Source organism: Delphinus delphis, chromosome 5 (genome assembly GCF_949987515.2).
Source record: "Delphinus delphis chromosome 5, mDelDel1.2, whole genome shotgun sequence".
In the NCBI taxonomy this organism is placed as follows: Eukaryota; Metazoa; Chordata; class Mammalia; order Artiodactyla; family Delphinidae; genus Delphinus; species Delphinus delphis.
The window spans coordinates 96,408,680-96,427,212 of record NC_082687.1 but is presented as its reverse complement, the minus strand read 5'-3'; the positions used below and the strand labels follow the sequence as shown (position 1 = coordinate 96,427,212).

General features: G+C 45.2%; 1 protein-coding gene across 1 annotated transcript in view; it reads left to right on the top strand.

Annotated features, from left to right (window-relative positions):
* BST1 (bone marrow stromal cell antigen 1) overlaps positions 1–2,518 on the top strand; it is a 34,145-nt gene extending 31,627 nt beyond the window's left edge. The window contains exon 9 of the mRNA XM_060011790.1: positions 2,245–2,518. Coding sequence (XP_059867773.1) covers positions 2,245–2,518 — 274 coding nt within the window. The remainder of the gene's footprint in view (positions 1–2,244) is intronic.
* The last annotated feature ends 16,015 nt before the right edge of the window (positions 2,519–18,533 follow it).

Below are 18,533 nucleotides of genomic sequence, written 5' to 3'. Positions count from 1 at the left end.
ATGTATCTTATTATTGAGGATATCACTTGAGTTAGCGCCTCTTCCCACCATGTCTAGCAACAGTAGATTAGACAAGTGTCCAAACGACATAAATCCTACTGGCCAACCGGAAGAAAAAGGAGGTAGAGCCAGCTTCAAGGGTTGTGATCTGTGCAGTTACACAGGGACCCATGCTCAGAGGGGCCCATGCTTGGTTTACTGTTCTTCTGTCTCTGTCTTTAAATTTTTAATTTTTGAACAAGGAGCACAGCATTTTCGTTTTTCACTGGGACCTGTAAATTATGTAGCTGGTCCTGAGTGGAAGTAAAGCATTCCAAAGCAAAGGGAGCCTTATTCTGTCGAAGGTGGCCCTGTTATATATATAAGAAATAGGTGATGGAGGCCCTGACTGTGCCCAATCTTGATCACAGGCTTTCAGCGCTTAATGGGAGCTGAAAACACCCCTGTTGGCTCCTCTTCAGCGTATTTCATATACCTGGGGAATTTTTTATCTTCTAAGTCCCGCTTCCCCAAGAAGGAAGCTAGCAGCATGCTTTCCCAGTCTTCTTTGAAGCTAGGGTGCAGACATGTGACCTGTACTTCGCTGGTCAGGTGCTCATGCAGGAGACTTCCCTTCAGGGGAAAGAGAGGTGAACATGGAGATGCCTCCAGGATTTGGCCTGATCAGAGGGGAAAGGCATGAAGAGTGGGGTGTTATTGGTGCCTTGACTGGTGCAGGCTGAGGCGACCGTGCCCAGCGGTCACTGGGCTCAGAATCTCTGCTGGGTGGATGGACGTTGTTAATTTGGGTGTGGTTTCAGGTTTCATAGTCTGGAAGTTTCATTCCCTGACTCTCCTGGAGATTCTATGAGTGCTTTCTGCTTACACTGGCTGGAGTGGATTCTGTTGTTTGCAACTGATAAGCTTCTGACTCTAACTGAAGCCCTCTCCAGCTCAAGGTGAAGGTTAGAGATGACTTGCTCAGCCATGTCTCCATATTTTGGGAGCTTATGAGGTTTTTCACTGATGAAGAGGAGCATCCCTATGTGAAATGGCAGTGGTTGCCAGTGTGCGTGTCTGGGCTTGCCAATTTCCTGTGGCTTCTGGTGCCCTTGTGGTATACTTTCTTTCTAACTTGCAGTGGTGGACAGAAGTGCTGAGTGTCCATCACTTTACACTTCTGCTGCTGAGGTCTGAGCCACCATCTCTTCTTGTATGAATCTCAACAACTCCCCTGCTGCCCCCCCCCAAAAAAGGATACTGTCTTAGTCCACTTCGGCTGCTGCTATAATAAAATACTACAGACTGGGTAGCTTAAAAACAGTAGAAATGTATTTCTCACAGTTCTGGAGGCTGAGAAGTCCAAGATCAAGTTACCAGCAAGGTCATGTTCTGGTGAGGACCCTCCTCTTGATACGTAAGCAGGGGCATTCTTGCTGTGTCCTTACATGGAAGAATGAACTAGGGGTCTCTCTGGAGCCTCTTTGTAAAGGCACTCATCTCGTTCATGAGGGCTCCACCTTCAAGGCTTAAGCACCTCCCCAAACCATCACTTCAGCCATTAGGATTTCAACATTTTGGGGATGAGTTTTGGGAGGACCACAAACATTTAGACCATAACAAGCACTGATGCCCAAGCCAACTCAGAACTCTTCATAGCTCATCCATCTTGCACTCCACCCCTTCACCTTAGAGGGTTCAACCAAACTCTATCCACAAAGCCATCTGGCTCTCCCTGTGTGCTCAGAATGCTCTAACCTTCTGCTCCACCCACTACATCTCTGCCAGTTATCTCCTGCTCATCATTTAGATCTCAGCTCAAGGGTCTCTTCCTCCATGAAGCTTTCCCTGACCACCATTCCCACTCTAGGTCAGATTCAAAGTTCTTTTCCTTATTTCGGTTTGTAATTGTACGTTTGTTAATATGAATATTGATTAACATCTGTACCTGCCCACTTACAACAAGGCCAGGGACCAGAGGTAGCATTAAAAATAACCATCACTAAAAAAAAAAAAAAAAAAAAAAATAACCATCACTGTGGCACAGGCCTGACCAATCAGAGCAGACACTAAATGTCCTAATCAGGAAGGCCACTAGCTTTAACAACTGGTCAGCCATGGTGAGGGTACCAGTAGCAGCCACAGCAGGGATGGGATTAACTCTCCTCATTGTATCTTCAGCCCCTGGCCCAGTGCATGGCACATAAAAAAATGCTCAATAAATATCCCTGTGAATAAATGATTGTTCTCTGTTGTTGATCCTAGATTTGCTCCAAAGCAATTCTCGGACCTAATGTGTTGGACCTTTTGTGACTGCCTAGCCTGCCCTTACTCAGGACGTGGACACCAGTTAGCCCTGCTCCCTGAAGCTACTGGTCATGCTTTCCAGCTTCCATATAGAGCAGACACTCAGGTACCTGGTAGAAGAGTGGATTCCTCCCTCCAAGCCAGGACACTCGGGGGACCACGGTGTGGTAGGACACTGGCTACACAGGGAGTGGATGGGGCTGGGAACCAGGTCAAGCTCAGAATGGGCTAAGTAAACAGGGTATGGGAAGAAAGACGGTAGAGGAACGAAATCCAAGAAGAGCTGGCATGATGTAGAATGTTCATTGGTGTGGCTACTGCTGTGAACTGTGAGTGGTGTCAGCATCTTAGAGAGGCTGTACCCAGCTGGGCACTGTCAAACCAAGTAGCTTGCCATAACCCAGATGTGTCCTGCTTTCCCACTCCTTGGGGTCTTGAATGCGATGGTCTCTCTGCACTGATTTCCCTTCCTGCTCTGCCATCCATTTGTCAGATTTTGAGGCCCATCTTAAGCATCACCTTGTAAGGGAGTAAAATTTTCCACCCCAGAATATCTCTTTGGCATGTGGATTACCTTGAGCTGAAAATAACCAAGGCCCAAAAGACTCAGGAAGAAACTTTGAAATTCCCCCTAACTGCCTAAAAGAATTAAGAAAGAGGGCCAGTTCCCTAGAATAGAGCTATCACCAGAGATACCTGCAAAGATATGGGCTCAGTGTGGAGGGGGAAACTCAGCAGGGCTTAGAGAAAAGACAATGGGTCCACTCTGTGACCCGTTGTCTCTGCATGACCCAGCAAACATTTATTTACCAGACATTTGCTTTACTATCTTCATGTGAATTGCATTTTTACCCTTTGAAGTCCCCAACCACTACCCTCAATGTCCTCTTTCATCTTTAGCTGAAGATAGTATTTAAGGTGAAGACTTCAGTCATTTTGGTGAGTTGCTCCGTTTATCTGGGTCTCTCCCATGTATACGTTATTAAACTCCTTTTTGATTTCTCCTGCTAATCCATCTCATGTCAATTCAATTCTTAGGCCAGAAGCACCTAGAAGGGTAGAGGAAAATTTCTTCCTCCCCGACAGCCTCCTGCGTCCTCTGGTACCTCTACCACCAGAGCCTTGGCTGTTCTTTGCTCCTTTGCTGCCTCAGCCCCTGTGCATTCCCCTAAGGTGGTCCATCTTCACTGTCTTGTCATCGTTGGGACTGTGGTTTTTTGAAGACTTACTCATCATTTCCTCCCTGGCCTGACCTTGCCTGGATAAAGTGGACATTCCACATGTGGCTTTAACGAGAGAATGGATATGTGAATGAACTGGGTTTCAGAGAAGAAAACATAGGGTGGGTGATTCTTTAATTTTCTTTTAATGTAAGTTTTGTTGAAGGAGGTCAGGGATGGTACAAGGGAAGATTAAAAGCATCACATGTCAGGCTTCCCTGGTGGCACATTCGTTGAGAGTCCGCCTGCCAATGCAAGGGACACGGATTCGTGCCCCGGTCTGGGAAGATCCCACATGCCGCGGAGCGGCTGTGCCCGTGAGCCACGGTCGCTGAGCCTGCGCATTCGGAGCTTGTGCTCCGCAACGGGAGAGGCCACAACAGTGAGAGGCCCGTGTACTGTAAAAAAAAAAAAAAAAAAAGCATCACATGTCATACTTTTCTGTATTTATGCTATACTTCAATAAAACATGTGAAATATATGATATATTCTAGTGTGGGTGAGGGGAGTAGAAGGGAGGATGACAAGTGGCATAAGAACTTGGGATTCCTAGAAAGGAAGAGAAAGGTCCCTACTGACTTCCAGTTCAGCTTGTCTCAGGGTCAGCTGGCTCCTCAGGCTAATCCCATGGAAGCCCCAGCCAAGGGCATCTCTCAGGCCAGGCTTGGAGAACACAGTGTCCACTGCCTTTGGGTTGCCTGGGTTACCAGTGGATTTACACAGTCATTCACAGCACACCGGCCTGTGACTTAATTAGATGCTGTCATTTTGAGCTCCGCGGAAAAGAAAGTGTTTTATTTTTTAAAAAATAAAAATAACTTTACATTTTTAATGACATCTGATCACTTGGAAAACTTTAAACAATACAGAAAAATTAAGGAAGAAGGCGATAAATATCCTCTATCATCCTATATGCAACGTAGCAGATTTTTCTCTATATACATTCAAACACATACTCGTGTTTTTTGAACACATGAAGCTATGTTTGATATCAGGAATACAACTGAGAGCAGAATCGTTCAACTGCAAGTTCTAGGCTTTTTACACATTAACAGGCTGATTTCAAACATTTCCTGATCTGTTTCCTCTCCAGCCTAACTTCTACAGTGCTCCCAGAGCAAGCACCCTAAGTGAGGGTCCTGACCGAATGATCTGATCCCCTACTTAAGATGTCGTAGGAAAATGGGGTGCGAGAGGATGGTCACATCCCAGGTCTCCAGTGAGTCCCTGGGACTGGCCGCCAAATGAGGGTCCTTGGCTTCATGCAGGAAAGAATTGCAGAGCGAGCTGAAGTAGAGTGAAAGCAGATTTAAAGCAGAAATACACCCTCTACAGACAGAGTGTGGGCCATCTCAGAAGATGAGAGGCCCTGAAATATGGGGTTGTTAGTGTTTATGGGCTGGGTATTTTCATAGCCTAACCAGTGGGAGGATTACTCCAACTATTTTGGAGAAGGGACAGGGATTTCAAGGAATTGGGCCACTGCTCACTTTTGGCCTTTTATGGTCAGCCTCAGAACTGTCGTGGCACCTGTGGGTGTGTCATTTAGATGCTAATGCATTACCATGAGCATATGATGAGGCTCAAGGTCCCCTGGAAGTTGAATCTCCTGCCACCTGGGCCTAGTTGGTTCTAACCAGTTTATGTCATGTCCTCAGCGGCTGTGTCCTTCTTTTAAAGGTTGTGCCATGCCCCCTTCCCTCCTGTCTCACAAACTCACCAGTGCAAAATAAAATCCGTAGTTTTAAATCTAGGATTCAAGGTCTTTCCACTTGCCCCCAAACTGCCTTCCTCACCTTGTGTCCCCAGAGACCCTCCATGCTCTGCAGCCGCCTATTCTCAGTTCCCCATTCTCAACAAAACCCTCATATCCGGTCCCTTCACTCACCTCCTCCTTGAAGCCTCACTTTGTTCCAGTTTCAGATACATTTGTTTTTAACGTCTCTCTGAAGGACAGTGACTTCATCCATTGTCTTTGTGTTTGTCAGAAGGCTTCACCCTGAACTATGATGACCCAGTGAGCATTTGATATGTGAAGGAATCAATACTGAATTTGCATTTAAGATTGAGCAAGATGATCAGGTTTGGGGAATATGAAGAAAAATCCTACACTACTCATGGGGCTTCCCTGGTGGCGCAGTGGTTGAGAATCTGCCTGCTAATTCAGGGGACACGGGTTTGAGCCCTGGTCTGGGAGGATCCCACATGCCGCGGAGCAACTAGGCCCGTGAGCCACAACTACTGAGCCTGCGCATCTGGAGCCTGTGCTCCGCAACGAGAGGCCACGATAGTGAGAGGCCCGCGCACCGCGATGAAGAGTGGCCCCCGCTTGCCACCACTAGAGAAAGCCCTCGCACAGAAACGAAGACCCAACACAGCAAAAATAAATAAATTAATTAATAAACTCCAACCCCCAACATCTTAAAAAAAAAAAAAAATCCTACACTACTCTTGTTGACCGCAAGTTCACGTGTCCGAAGCACAGTGAGGCCAAATGAAAGGAAACATCGGAGTTTGGAGCAGGGAAAGGTTTATTGCAGGACCGAGCAAGGAGAATGGGTGACTCATGCTCAAATACCCCAGACTCCTCAATGGGTTTGGGGGAATAGGTTTTATAGGCAAAATTTGGGGTGAGGGATGCAGGGTGTGTGACTTTCCTCTGATTGGTTGGTGATGAGATAACAGGATGGTGTTCCAAGAATCTCAATCATCAGCCTTCTGGTTCCAACCAGTCTTCGGTCTCAGTGTGTAGTTACCACCCAAGTGGAGGGTTCCTGTAGAAGAGCTCAAAGATGTATTGTCATGCATGGGGAGGAACTAGGTCTCTGTTTTATTGCCAAACTATTGTTTCTTAACGGATTTTCCTTTGTTTCTATAACACATTCTCTCACTTCCCAGATTAGCAACTGTTGAAATCTGCCCTTTGGTTCAGGGAAGGTCTAGGGGGCTGAAGACTTTTTCCTGCAAATAAGAAATGGGGACACAGAAAGGATTTTGTACCCAGGAGGGCCCCACAGTGTCCTGCTCCATTTCACTACTCCTCCTGGGTTTCCCCTTTACTAGCCACACAGAACACCTCACTTCTGACACTTCTGGTTGCCAGATATGTGGGGGTTTTCCCACATCAAGGAACTCTCTGACACCAGCCGCGTGTCCTACATTTCAGCTTGATTCAGATGCTATCTACCTGGAGACAGCGTTAGATTCCACAGGTTAAGGGCTCAGTCCCACAAGACTGCCCCTCCCCTCCTCCACCAAGCCAGTTGTCAGCCCATGTTTGTTACTGAACCAAACTTGGGTCTGGTGGTCCATGCACACTAAAGCCAATCTACTGACACTGGGTCGAGGTAAAGCAAAGTGCAGCGTGTATTGTAAGATGCCATACAAGGAGTCCAGAACAGCTAGTGCTCAAAAAAGCCCGAACTCCCTGATGCGGTTCAGCAAAGCAGTGTTAAAGGCCAGGTAAGGGAGGGGAGTTGCAGGGTATATGGTCAGCTCGTGCACAATTCTCTGATTGGTTGAAGGTGAGGTAACAGGGCAGTGTCATAATGATAACTAACATGATCAATCCTCAGGCTCCAGGAAGTCTGGGGGCTACGTGCTCATGGTCATCAAGTAGTCAACATCTTCCATTTGCTGGGGGTTTTAGCATCTGAAAAAACAACTCAAGAAATGTGCATCAGATACTGTTAACTAGGTACTTCAGAGAGGAGCTGCAGCAGAGGATATGGGGGTGGGGTCTGTCCTGGGAAAGCCCCATAGTGTCCTGCTCCTTTACAGGTTGTCACCTGTGCTTCTGACTGACCAGCTATAGACCAGCGGTTCCTATGACCTCCTCTTTGTGTTTGATTCATGTGCTGAAGTGGGTCACATGACTCAGGTCACATAACTCTAGTGTTTACTCACTAGATTACCATTTAATACAATGTATGTAACTTAGGAACAGACAGATGGAAGAGATGCAGAGGACAAGGTACAGGGAAAGGGCACAGAGCTTCCACGCCCTCTGCAAGCCCCACTTCTGCCACCTCTCTGTGGATTCACAAACCTGGAAGCTCTCCTATGGAGCCTTCCTTACACAGGCATGATTGATTAAATCATTGGCCATTGGTGATTGGACTCAAACTCCAGCCCTTCTTCCCTCCCCTGAGGTCAAGGGGGTGAAATTGAAAGTTCCAATCCTCTAGTCATGTGGTTGGTTCCCCTGACAAGCAGCCTCCATTCTTACCTGTTGGCTTTCCAAAATTTCACTCATTAAGATAACAAAGACACATTTACTGCCCTCCTCAGGAAATTCCAAGGTTTTTAGGAGCTCTGTGCCAGGAGCAGGGATGAAGACCAAACCTGTATTTCTTATTATAAATCACAATATTACAGGGAACCAAATGGGGTTGCAGCCCAACATTGTGGCTAAGAGCAGATTCTGTTAGGTGTGAATGAAAAATATTGCCCCGCCATATCAGTAAACAAAGGATGTTGCAGCCTTCAAGCCATCAGCCACTGCAGTCACCTTCCAACGATGCGCCTTGAGGAGACTCAGGTCGAGACAGCACAAGATACTGGCCACAGACGGCTGAGGTGCATAGCAAAAGAAGATTTCAGTGAACCCAGACTCTTGCATCTTCCCATATATAGAAAAGCGCTAAATTCCTTAACTCAAGATATCTGGATTTTTTAAATTAACAGTAATCTTTTGATGTTCCACTACCTGGCCTTTGCTGCAGAAACTCCTCTGTATCCTGGCTCCTCCCTTACCTCTTTGGAGCAGTCCCTCAGAGCTATTTGAGATGCTGCATTCTGGGCTTAAGTCCTCAGTTTTGTCTGCCGAATGAAACATAATTCTCAACTTTTACGTCGTGCATTTTTTTCAGTCGACATAGGTCTGGCCAGTCCTGCCTCTATCACTTGCTAGCTGTGTGGCCCCGGGCAGATCATGTATGTCTCCAAGTTGCATCACCTTGTTGTAAATAGGGATTACAAGTACTCAGAATGAAATTGGTCCATGTGCATAAAGAACCCAGGACAGTGCCAGGCCTGTGATAAGTGAGCACTGTGTCAGTGTTAGTTGCTAATATTGTTATTGAGACAGGAGGGAAGGGGGTAGGGCACAACCTTTTAAAAGAATGACATAGCCATTGAGGCTATGACATAAACTGGTTAGAACCAATTATGCCCACGACGGTGGGAGATTTGACTTCCAGTAGAACGTGAGCCTCATTATACGCTCACTGTAATGCGGTAGCATGCTATATGACACACCCACAAGCGCCATGACAGTTTCGAGGCCAACCATGAAAGGCCAAAAAGGGGGCTGTGGCCCAATTCCTGGAAATCTCTGCCCCTTCCCCAAATAGTTGGAATAAGCCTCCCACTTAGCTTATAGAATTGCCCAGCCCATAGAAACTAACCACCCCGTATTTCAGGGCTTCTCGCCTTCTAAGATGGCCAACACTCTGTCTATGGAGTGTGTATCTCCCTAAATAAACCGGCTTTCCCACTTAATTCTTGGGGCAGAGTCCCCTGCCTGCCCTCTTGTATCTCTCACAAGGGTCCTGTATTAATAAATCTACTTCTTGCCTATCCCTCTGCCTCTCGCTGAATTCCTTCTGCGTTGAGACATAAAGAACATGAGCTTCAGTAAGTCCTGATACCAGGTGAGTGATTTTAATTAAAAGACAGAGGGTTTGACCCCCGGCCCGTGGGTTCAAGTTCTAATCTGAGTTTTGGCTGGTTTCAAGTGCCAGTCTGAGGTGTGCGCTTTCATTATTACTACTAGAGATGTTTGATACTTATCTAAACACTATCTACCAATACAGTACTTTCTAGTGCAGTCCAGAGATTACTGTGCAGCAGGCACTGTGCCAAGTACCTTCATAGGTGCCCTTTTTAGTCCTCACCGCCCCATGAGATCAGTTCTATTATATCCTGTTTTACGAGGAGAAACTGTAGAAGGAGAGAGTTTCATTACATGGCTAAGATCACACAACTCCAGCATCTCTGAGAGTTCCTCCTGCCCTGGGCAAGGATTGTGGCAGCCAGCCTTAGCAGAAGTAGTGATATACCAGCTCTGCTTCTTCATGAACTGACATCCAGTGCTAGCACCAAGCCTGGCACTTAGTAGGTACTTAATGCATATCTTCTGAGTGACTGAATAATGATTGGCATTTGACCACAAACGAAATGCTTACGAAAGGCCCCAGAGCACAAGAGAGAGAGCTGGGCAGGCAGGTTGAGGAACTGAGTACTAGTCTATTCTGTTCTGTTCTGGGTCTCCTTGGTAGCCACCCTAAAAATTGGTCATTTTCCCTCTAGCACGACATACTTGATAACAAGTGACTTTCGGAACCTGAAGAGGAATGGTAGAAACTATGATGGTGAAGATGGTTAACTTAAAATGATAAAATTTGCAGTTACTCTACCAGCAAAATGGGTTTATCTGGGAGCAGCAAAGAATTGCAATTCAGGACAGGCAAGTATGGCAACCATATGCAAGTCCAGTAGAGCAAAAGAGAGGGAACTATTTTACAGAGGAATAGGGGAAGTTAAGACGGGCTGTTATAAACAAAAAGTCCACTGGAGGAAACTGGGAGTTCGAAGTATGGTGGCTTTTCATTGGCTGAGTTGTGACAGTCTCTCATTGGCTGAGTTGTTGCCAGGCGAGGAGAAAAATTTTCTCCCTTCTGCTGGCAGTAGTAAAGTAGTGTCATTTCCTGTAGGAGATGCAAGATACATCTCTTCCTTTTGGGATCTGTATTGACCTAGAGTGGTACCTGCATGAGAATTCCCCTTCAGCCCTCCTGACTCCGTTTTAGTGAGGTTTCCCTTTATTAATTTTGACATGATACTGACAGCTCAGCAAGTCTCAAATGCCTTTGACTCCCACAGAAAGGAAGCCAAAATCTCCAGCGACCCTGGCTGAGGTCGGTCCGTGTCAACGTCCCTCAAAAACTTCAGAAGCAACAGGACAAAATAGAAACCCAATTTGAAAAGGAATTTCAGACCTTTGAGATAAAGTGTAATGTTTATGAGCCTTTCCTTGCTAAGATATTCGCTCTGTATGGTGCACGTATTAATGTAGTGGAGGGACGTGCACAAAGATGAGAAAATGTGATGTTAAAGAGGGAGGACCTGGATTCTGAGGCATCTGAGGTAAATTAAAAAGAAAAAGAATGGTAAAAAATCCTAAAAACATTCCTGCATATTGATTGATTTAACAAATATTTTGGAAGGCACAGGACTTTGATCAAAAAATGAGGTGACCCTCTCCTGGTGATCTTCAGAGACGTGTAGTGGGAGTGAGCACATCTTGGCCGGCTGATCAGTTACATGTCTGAAATTCCCTTGAACACAAATGTTGCGGACTAAATTAGGTTCCTCCCCGGTTCATGTTTTGTTATGGCAGCCCCAACAAACTAATACAACAATGAATATTTCAAAAGTAAGATGTAGAGGCAGACCTGTGCTGAAGTGAAAACCAGCTTTCTCAACTCCTTCTTCTGTGAGATAATGAAAATTGAGGTTTGCAAGAGTGCTAAATAGATACGGTGAATAAAGAGTGTCACTTAGAGAAGAATTCGTGGCCTCACTCCATGTGGGACAGTCCAAAGCAGAGCTGAACCAGCCCTGAATGGTATTCTTCCATTTATTTAGTCTTTCCAAAATTCCTCAGTGCCCGAAAGTGGAACTCATGAAAACGAAACTTCACTGAAGACTTTGCAATTGCTAGAACTTCATTTATAGGCTTTTGAAACACAGAGCACAGTTTTACACTTTACACAAGGAGACTTGTGGCACCAAAGAAAAGGGTAAACTCAAACACTTTACTGGCCAGCAGGGCTCAACTATTGTTGAGACTGGGAAGCTGTCTTTTTAAGACCTGGCCAGGGTTCTGAACATCCACATTAATAACCAATGAAGCAGGTGGCAGGATCTGCACTATGCTAATTTCAACACAACTATTCATTACTTATAGCCTTATGTTTCTGTGTTTTCTTGGTAGAGTCTATCCCCAAATTCGTCCCAATAATAAGAAATGTGTATGTATGAAATCGCTTTACTTAGAATTTTAGGAATATAGTTTTTTTTTCCCCAAAAGATGTGGATTGAAGCAGATTCCCCAAATCATATTTTCATTGTTATGTTATTTTCGTCCTTTCAAATTCCCATTGTCATGTAGCTGTTAAAGGGTTGCTGTCAAAACTACCCAAAGTCTTCACTCAAATGATTTATTTACTTGAGAAAAATGCATGTCAAAAAGCCATTCCAAGTGTGTGTGTTTCTGACCTGTGCGGAAATAGAAAGGGTTTAATTTGACTTGTATCAGCTGCACCTGCATGATTTTGTGATAGAAATGTGACGTGATAATTCTAAGATGCGGCTTGTAAAATTTTGCTATTTGGGAATAGCTGGCACATAGTTAAAATCTCTTGGAAGAACACATTAAGCTTGTTTGGACTGGATTCTGTGTGACACAGTGATCTGCACAGAATTATAATCAGAATGGAGTTCTTGTTTACCATTGCTGCTGTTAGTAGAATTTAGGAGGGTTGGAGAGAGGTGGGGAGGGAGAGAGACTCTCCTGACCCTGATAATTAAACTAGGAATTGATCTCTATTTTTATGTGTGTGATGGAGACACAGGGTGCTTTGGGATGGCAGAGTGGGGACCTAACTCGATGTAACATCAGGGAAGGAAGGCTTCCTAGAGGAAGTGACCTCTAAGTTGAGATGGGAAAGATAAGGGCTATTCAGCCAGATGAGAGGTGGGGGCATGAGGAGGTGCGTTGAAAGTATTTCCAGGCATAGAGACTAATATGTACAAAGGTTTATGTCCTCAACTTATTGAGTCTGTCTTAAATGTTTGCACTTTGTTTATTTAACACGTTTATACTACTCAGCCAATAGTTGTTGGTTATCTTGATTAGGAGTCCTGGGAGAGGTAGTGACTGTTGGAGGTGTCATATCCAAGAACCCAGGACTGTTTGAATCTCTCCCCTCTCCTCCAGTGGAGTTGCCAAACAAGCTACAGGCAAGCCAAGCACAGATTGGAAACTGACAATTATTATTTAACCACTCGATTGTCAGGCTGCTGATTAGGGACAACCCTGGCTAAGCTGAGTGAATGTGCCCCAGAGCACATCACTCTCATGATGTGGTCACCTCGCCCACGAGTAAAAGTGGCTCAAGAATTCCTTGCTCCCAGAAATCATATCAGGATCTGCTCCTTCCTGAAAGGGGGTGACAGGGCATTGGGGTGTGGAAGGAGGTGAGGCTAGGCAGATTAAGTAGGGAGAAGTGCTGAAACGTTCTGTCTGTACCCTCGATAATCTTCATGAAAAGTCACAGTGATAGACATGGAAGCAACCTAAATGTTCATTGACAGATGAATGTGTAAAGAAGATGTGGTGCATATATACAATGGACTATTACTTAGCCATAAAAAAAATGGAATTATGCCTTTTGCAGCAAGATGGATGGACCTGGAGATTATTATACTAAGTGAAGAAAGCCAGACAGAGAAAGATGAATATCATATGACATCACTTATATGTGGGATCTAAAAAAATGATACAAATGAACTTACTTATAAAATAGAAACAGACTCTCAGTCTTCAAAAAAAAACTTATGGTTACCAAAAGGGAAAGGTAGGTGGGGGAGGGATAAACTGAGAGTTTGGGAATAACATATACACACTACTATATATAAAATAGATAATCAACAAGGACCCACTGTATGGCACAGGGAACTCTACTCAGTATTCTGTAATAAACTAAATGGGAAAAAAATCTGAAAAAGAATGGATATATGTATATGAATAAGTGAATCATTTTGCTGTACATCTGAAACTAACACAACATTGTCAATCAACTATACTCTAATATAAAATAAAAACTAAAAAAAAAAAAAGGTCACAGTGATAGATGCCCAGAAGCTCTCAGACTTCAAAGGGGCTCACAAGGTAGTTGAGGAGGGGTACAACTGACAGCATTATTGAGAGTATGTTTGTCAATGGTCCACAGGGGCCACATTTGACCCATCACTTGCTTTTGTACAACCCAAAAGCCATGAGGGGGTTTTACATTTTTAAATAGTTGAAAAAAGCAAAAGAAGAACAATATTTCATGACGTGGAAATGACATGAAATTTCAGTGTCCAGAAGTAAAGTTTTATTGGAACCCAGCCACGTTCACTTGTTTACATATTGTCTGTGGCTGCTTCTGAGATACAGTAGCAGAATTGAGTAGTTGCAACAGAGATTGTATGACCAGCAAAGTTGAAAGTACTTATTATTGGGCCCTTTAAAGAAAATGCGAACTGACCTATGACCTAAAAGTCTGAGGCGGGCTTCCCTGGTGGCGCAGTGGTTGAGAGTCCGCCTAACAGGGGACACGGGTTCGTGCCCCGGTCCGGGAAGATCTCACATGCCGCGGAGCGGCTGGGCCCGTGAGCCATGGCCGCTGAGCCTGCGCGTCCGGAGCCTGTGCTCCACAATGGGAGAGGCCACAACAGTGAGAGGCCCGCGTACTGCAAAAAAATAAAAAAGTTTGAGGAAGTCAGTAGCCCCCAGCCCAGTTGCTACACTGGGAGAAGCATGGACAGTCTGGTTGGTGCCTCATGGCTCCACTCTCTCCTTCCTTCAGACACGTGATGCAAACCAATAATATTACCTTTCCTCCTAACATTCTCAGCTCTGCTGTCACAGCTGTGACAAGCCCGTGACAAGCAGTTTCTCAGCAAGAAGGAGGAGAAGGTCTTTTTTCCCCAGGCTTTTGTTGAGCTGTTTTCCCTGGAGAGCTTGAGAATAAAGGAATCTCTTTTATTAATTGTGCCAGATTAAGATGTTGACTGACTTAACGACTTAGTCAGAAGTTATACTGACTTTCTTCAAAAGCAGACCCGGTGACAGAAAATAAGTCCAAGTAAATTCCAAGTCAGTTTGGGAAGTGCTCCCAAGAAACGCTGGTGAGGGAGTGGAAAGTGAGTCAGGGAGGGCAGCAAGGCAATCCAGGTTATCAGGGGAGCAACAGTAGACAGTGTAGAACATACTTCAGAGTTTCTGCACCTGAGAGTGGGAGGAGGTTGAGATATTTTTCTACCCATCAGTCATGGATGGAGGACGGCTCCCACGAGGACCTCTGGTCTACACCATAGTGGCAACCGCCAGCAGGAGCAGAGATGGGACACCAATGGTGGCAGTGTGATGCCATTTGCTCTTTTGTCCCCGAGCCTGTGCCTGTGGCAGTTGCACAAATCTCTGGCCTGAGATCTGTGACAGAAATTGCCAGTCATAAAGGATATCGGTAAATTATTACAAAACAAAAGTATACGCATGGGCATCGCAACAAAGCACGTCAGGGATTATTGGAATTTTTCTAAGAATCTAGAGTCTCTGGTTTTGAAAACTGCTGCAACATTCCAAAGCAAATATCCACAGGCTTAGAGATAAAGCTAAATGTAAAGATCAATGCAATGGACAGAAAATAAACGGTATGTTCACATGAAGCTCTAGATGAACTAATGATTAATGAGAAACCATTTTAAAGAGGGTTTTCCCCTGTAATTTAAGGTACAGTGAAAGAATGAATAAAGAAGCACTTAGAATTATGTACAAATCATGAAGCCACTTCCGGTTTGTTACACAAGTTACAGAAACCATCAGAGGAAGCATCAAAATGCTATTGTATAGCTTAACACTTGAAACCGAATTCAGACTTACACAGAAGTTCCTTGAGAAACAGCCAGTACAAGAGGAACACTTTGACCGTCCTCTGTCCTCCTGCAAGCAGGAGTTAAATCTCCCACATGAAAGGTACCCTCCCTGTCCCAAGAGGTTAGAAGGCATCCTTATCACCAGAAATAGAAAATTTGGACTAAGCAGGCTGTATAAACAAAGCCTGTTACTTCTTCACTAATTTACTACTCTAAACCCAAAACCCTTTTTCTTGTTAGTTCTTTACATATTACTGTGTCTACAAGGTATAAAAGCTTTCTGCTTTGGTCACTTCTTTGTGTCTCATAATTTAATGGGGCTCCTGTATGTATGAAATTAAATTTGTTTTTCTCCTGTTAATCTATCTTATGTTCATTTAATTATTAGACCAGCCAAAGAATCTAGAACGGAGGAAGGGCAAAATTTCCACCCTTACAGTGCCCTCTTGTTATTAGAGACATTAAAAGTCAAAAGCGTTCCAAGTTATACAGTTAATGGATCCAAGCCATATACCCAAGGGTGGTTTGTGCTGTTTTCAACATCCACTGAAGTCTTCCAAGGGGCATACTTCTTTCATAGCCATAGGAGGTGCAAGATGTAAGATGTTCTTTATTTTGTAGGGCACATCTTGACATGCCCCAGACCACTGGCTCACTCTAACTTTACTGCTGAATCTTTATAGGGTTGTTTTATCTCCCACATTCTAGCTTGCATGTGTTTTACCAGGGCATCTAGGAGACTTTCTACTTCATACTACTAGTTTTAGCCAGCATGATATCAATATAAGGGGCCAGACTGTTGTTAGACAGAATGTTTAGACAATCAAGGTCTTTTTAGACTGTCCAGGGATCTAGAGCAGTAGAGCTACCATAGCCCTTGGGCAAGATGGTGAGCCCCTGCATGTTCCAGGTGAGCGTGAACTGCTTCTGGTCCTTCTTACCAAAGGAGATTGAAAATAAGGCATTCGAAGCATACCAAGTGCCCAAATCTGCGATAATTTACTCTAATAAAGATACTACCGGGCTTCCCTGGTGGCGCAGTGGTTGAGGGTCCGCCTGCCGATGCAGGGGACACAGGTTCGTGCCCCGGTCCGGGAGGATCCCACATGCCGCGGAGCGGCTGGGCCCGTGAGCCATGGCCGCTGAGCCTGCGCGTCCGGAGCCTGTGCTCCGCAACGGGAGAGGCCACAGCAGTGAGAGGCCCGCGTACAGCAAAAAAAAAAAAAAAAAAAAAGATACTACCTTCTGGCATTGCAACTACGAATTGGGATTATCACTTGATTAAATATATAATAGCCTGCTGCCTTCTGACATAATCCATCTAGTGTTTGGTTTTTGCAGGGTCTAGACTGAATTAAATGAGGATATGGTGGAATAATCCACCCTACTTTATTTTTTTGAGACTTTGAGGGTGGTCTTAAGCTCTTGCATTGCACCTGGGATGTGGTCCTGCTTCTGGAATGGAGGTCAGTTTCAGAGGCTTCCATTTGGTCTTTCCTACTGTAATAGCTATTACAGGTCAAGGAACCAATGTGAGAAGGGCTAGGGAAATGACCACTGGATGGGTCCCTGGACAATGGGACCCACTGTGGTAAACTTTGGCCAGGAGTCCATTAGTTACCTGGCCTCAGTAAGCCCTTATTTAACTAAGGGGGGGCCATGACTGTGTTTTGGGTCTTGTAGCTGTGACAGTTCAAATTTTATAGTCAGTGGTCATAAGAAGGTCAGAATATTTCCATTCTTCTAATGTGCAGTAACTCAGATAAATGGCCATAGGTCATTTTGAAGGAAAGGTTGAGAGAATCACTATTTTATATACTTGCTGTGGCATTGCAGGACACTTCCTCCCCCTTAAATAATTGGATCTGGGTCTGAGGTTCCAGATACAGGTCTGGGGATTGGGTGAATAATTGCGATCCCCCACTGTAATAGCGGACATCAGCCTTTGGCTCATTTGCTCTATATCACTCTTTTTTTTTTTTTTTTTTTGCAGTACGCGGGCCTCTCACTTCTGTGGCCTCTCCCGTTGTGGAGCACAGGCTCCGGTTGCGCAGGCTCAGTGGCCATGGCCCACGGGCCCAGCCTCTCGGCAGCATGTGGAATCTTCCCAGACCGGGGCACGAACCCATGTCCCCTGCATTGGCAGGCGAACTCTCAACCACTGCGCCACCAGGGAAGCCCTATATCACTCTTGATTGTAAAGGTCAAGCAACATTCTCATTGATTGCCCACAGCTATATCTTGCTCTAAGGAGCTATAGGATCTATTAGCCTCTGTGGCAGATTCCTTCCTGCCAGGCCCCCATTTGCCATGTCAACTCATTGCCACATGGCAGTCATATCTGCCTTGCCTATGCCAGTTAAGTGTTGCCTCCCAGTCTCTGCAATTCTGGACTCCTGTTTTTCCTCCTGGCGCTAGGAAGCACAATCCCATGGCAACATCACTACCACCATCCCTGGCCTTCAGAACACAGGCACTTATGAGCTTCTCCGTGAGGACAGTACCCCCATCACTAGCACATTCTTTATTGTTTTAACAAAGAGCATCTCTGGGCGCTCTGAGGGAACATAGTCAGCTGGATGTGTTATATATTCTTTCCAGCATGCCCATCTCTCTGAGCCTTTAACCCCTTTCTTACTACTCTGCCAAAGTAAAATAATAAATAAATCTTATCTCATTTACTTCAGGGCATCTTTTATTCCAGATTTCAATGAACCATTCCAACAATGTTATTAGGACTAGGTCCTAGGTGTCCTTGTCAGATTGTTAAATTTTGAATTATGGGAGAGTGTCCCGTTATCAATACATTTTTTTCTTTTTTAATTAATTAATTAATTAATTTTATTTGTTTTCAGGGGTGTTGGGTCTTCGTTGCTGCGCATGGGCTTTCTCTAGTTGCATTGAGCAGGGGCTACTCTGTGTTGTGGTGCACAGGCATCTCACTGCAGTGGCTTCCCTTGTTGCAGAGCACGGGCTCTAGGGAGCATGGGCTTCAGCAGTTGTGGCACACGGGCTCAGCAGTTGTGGCTCACAGTCTCCAGAGTGTAGGCTCAGTAGTTGTGGCGCACGGGCTTATTTGCTCCGCGGCATGTGGGATCTTCCCGGACCAGGGCTCCAACCCGTGTCCCCTGCATTGGCAGGTGTATTCTTAACCCCTGTGCCACCAGGGAAGCCCCGAACCTAGTTATGATCTAAAAGCAACGAAGGGAGTCAGGTCCTGAAGAGGGCAAGAATCACCCTGCCATGTGAAGCCTGTGCACATCTTCAGGCAAAGGGAGCTGCTGTCCTCCAGAAAGGAAGAGAAAGCCAGTCCTACCA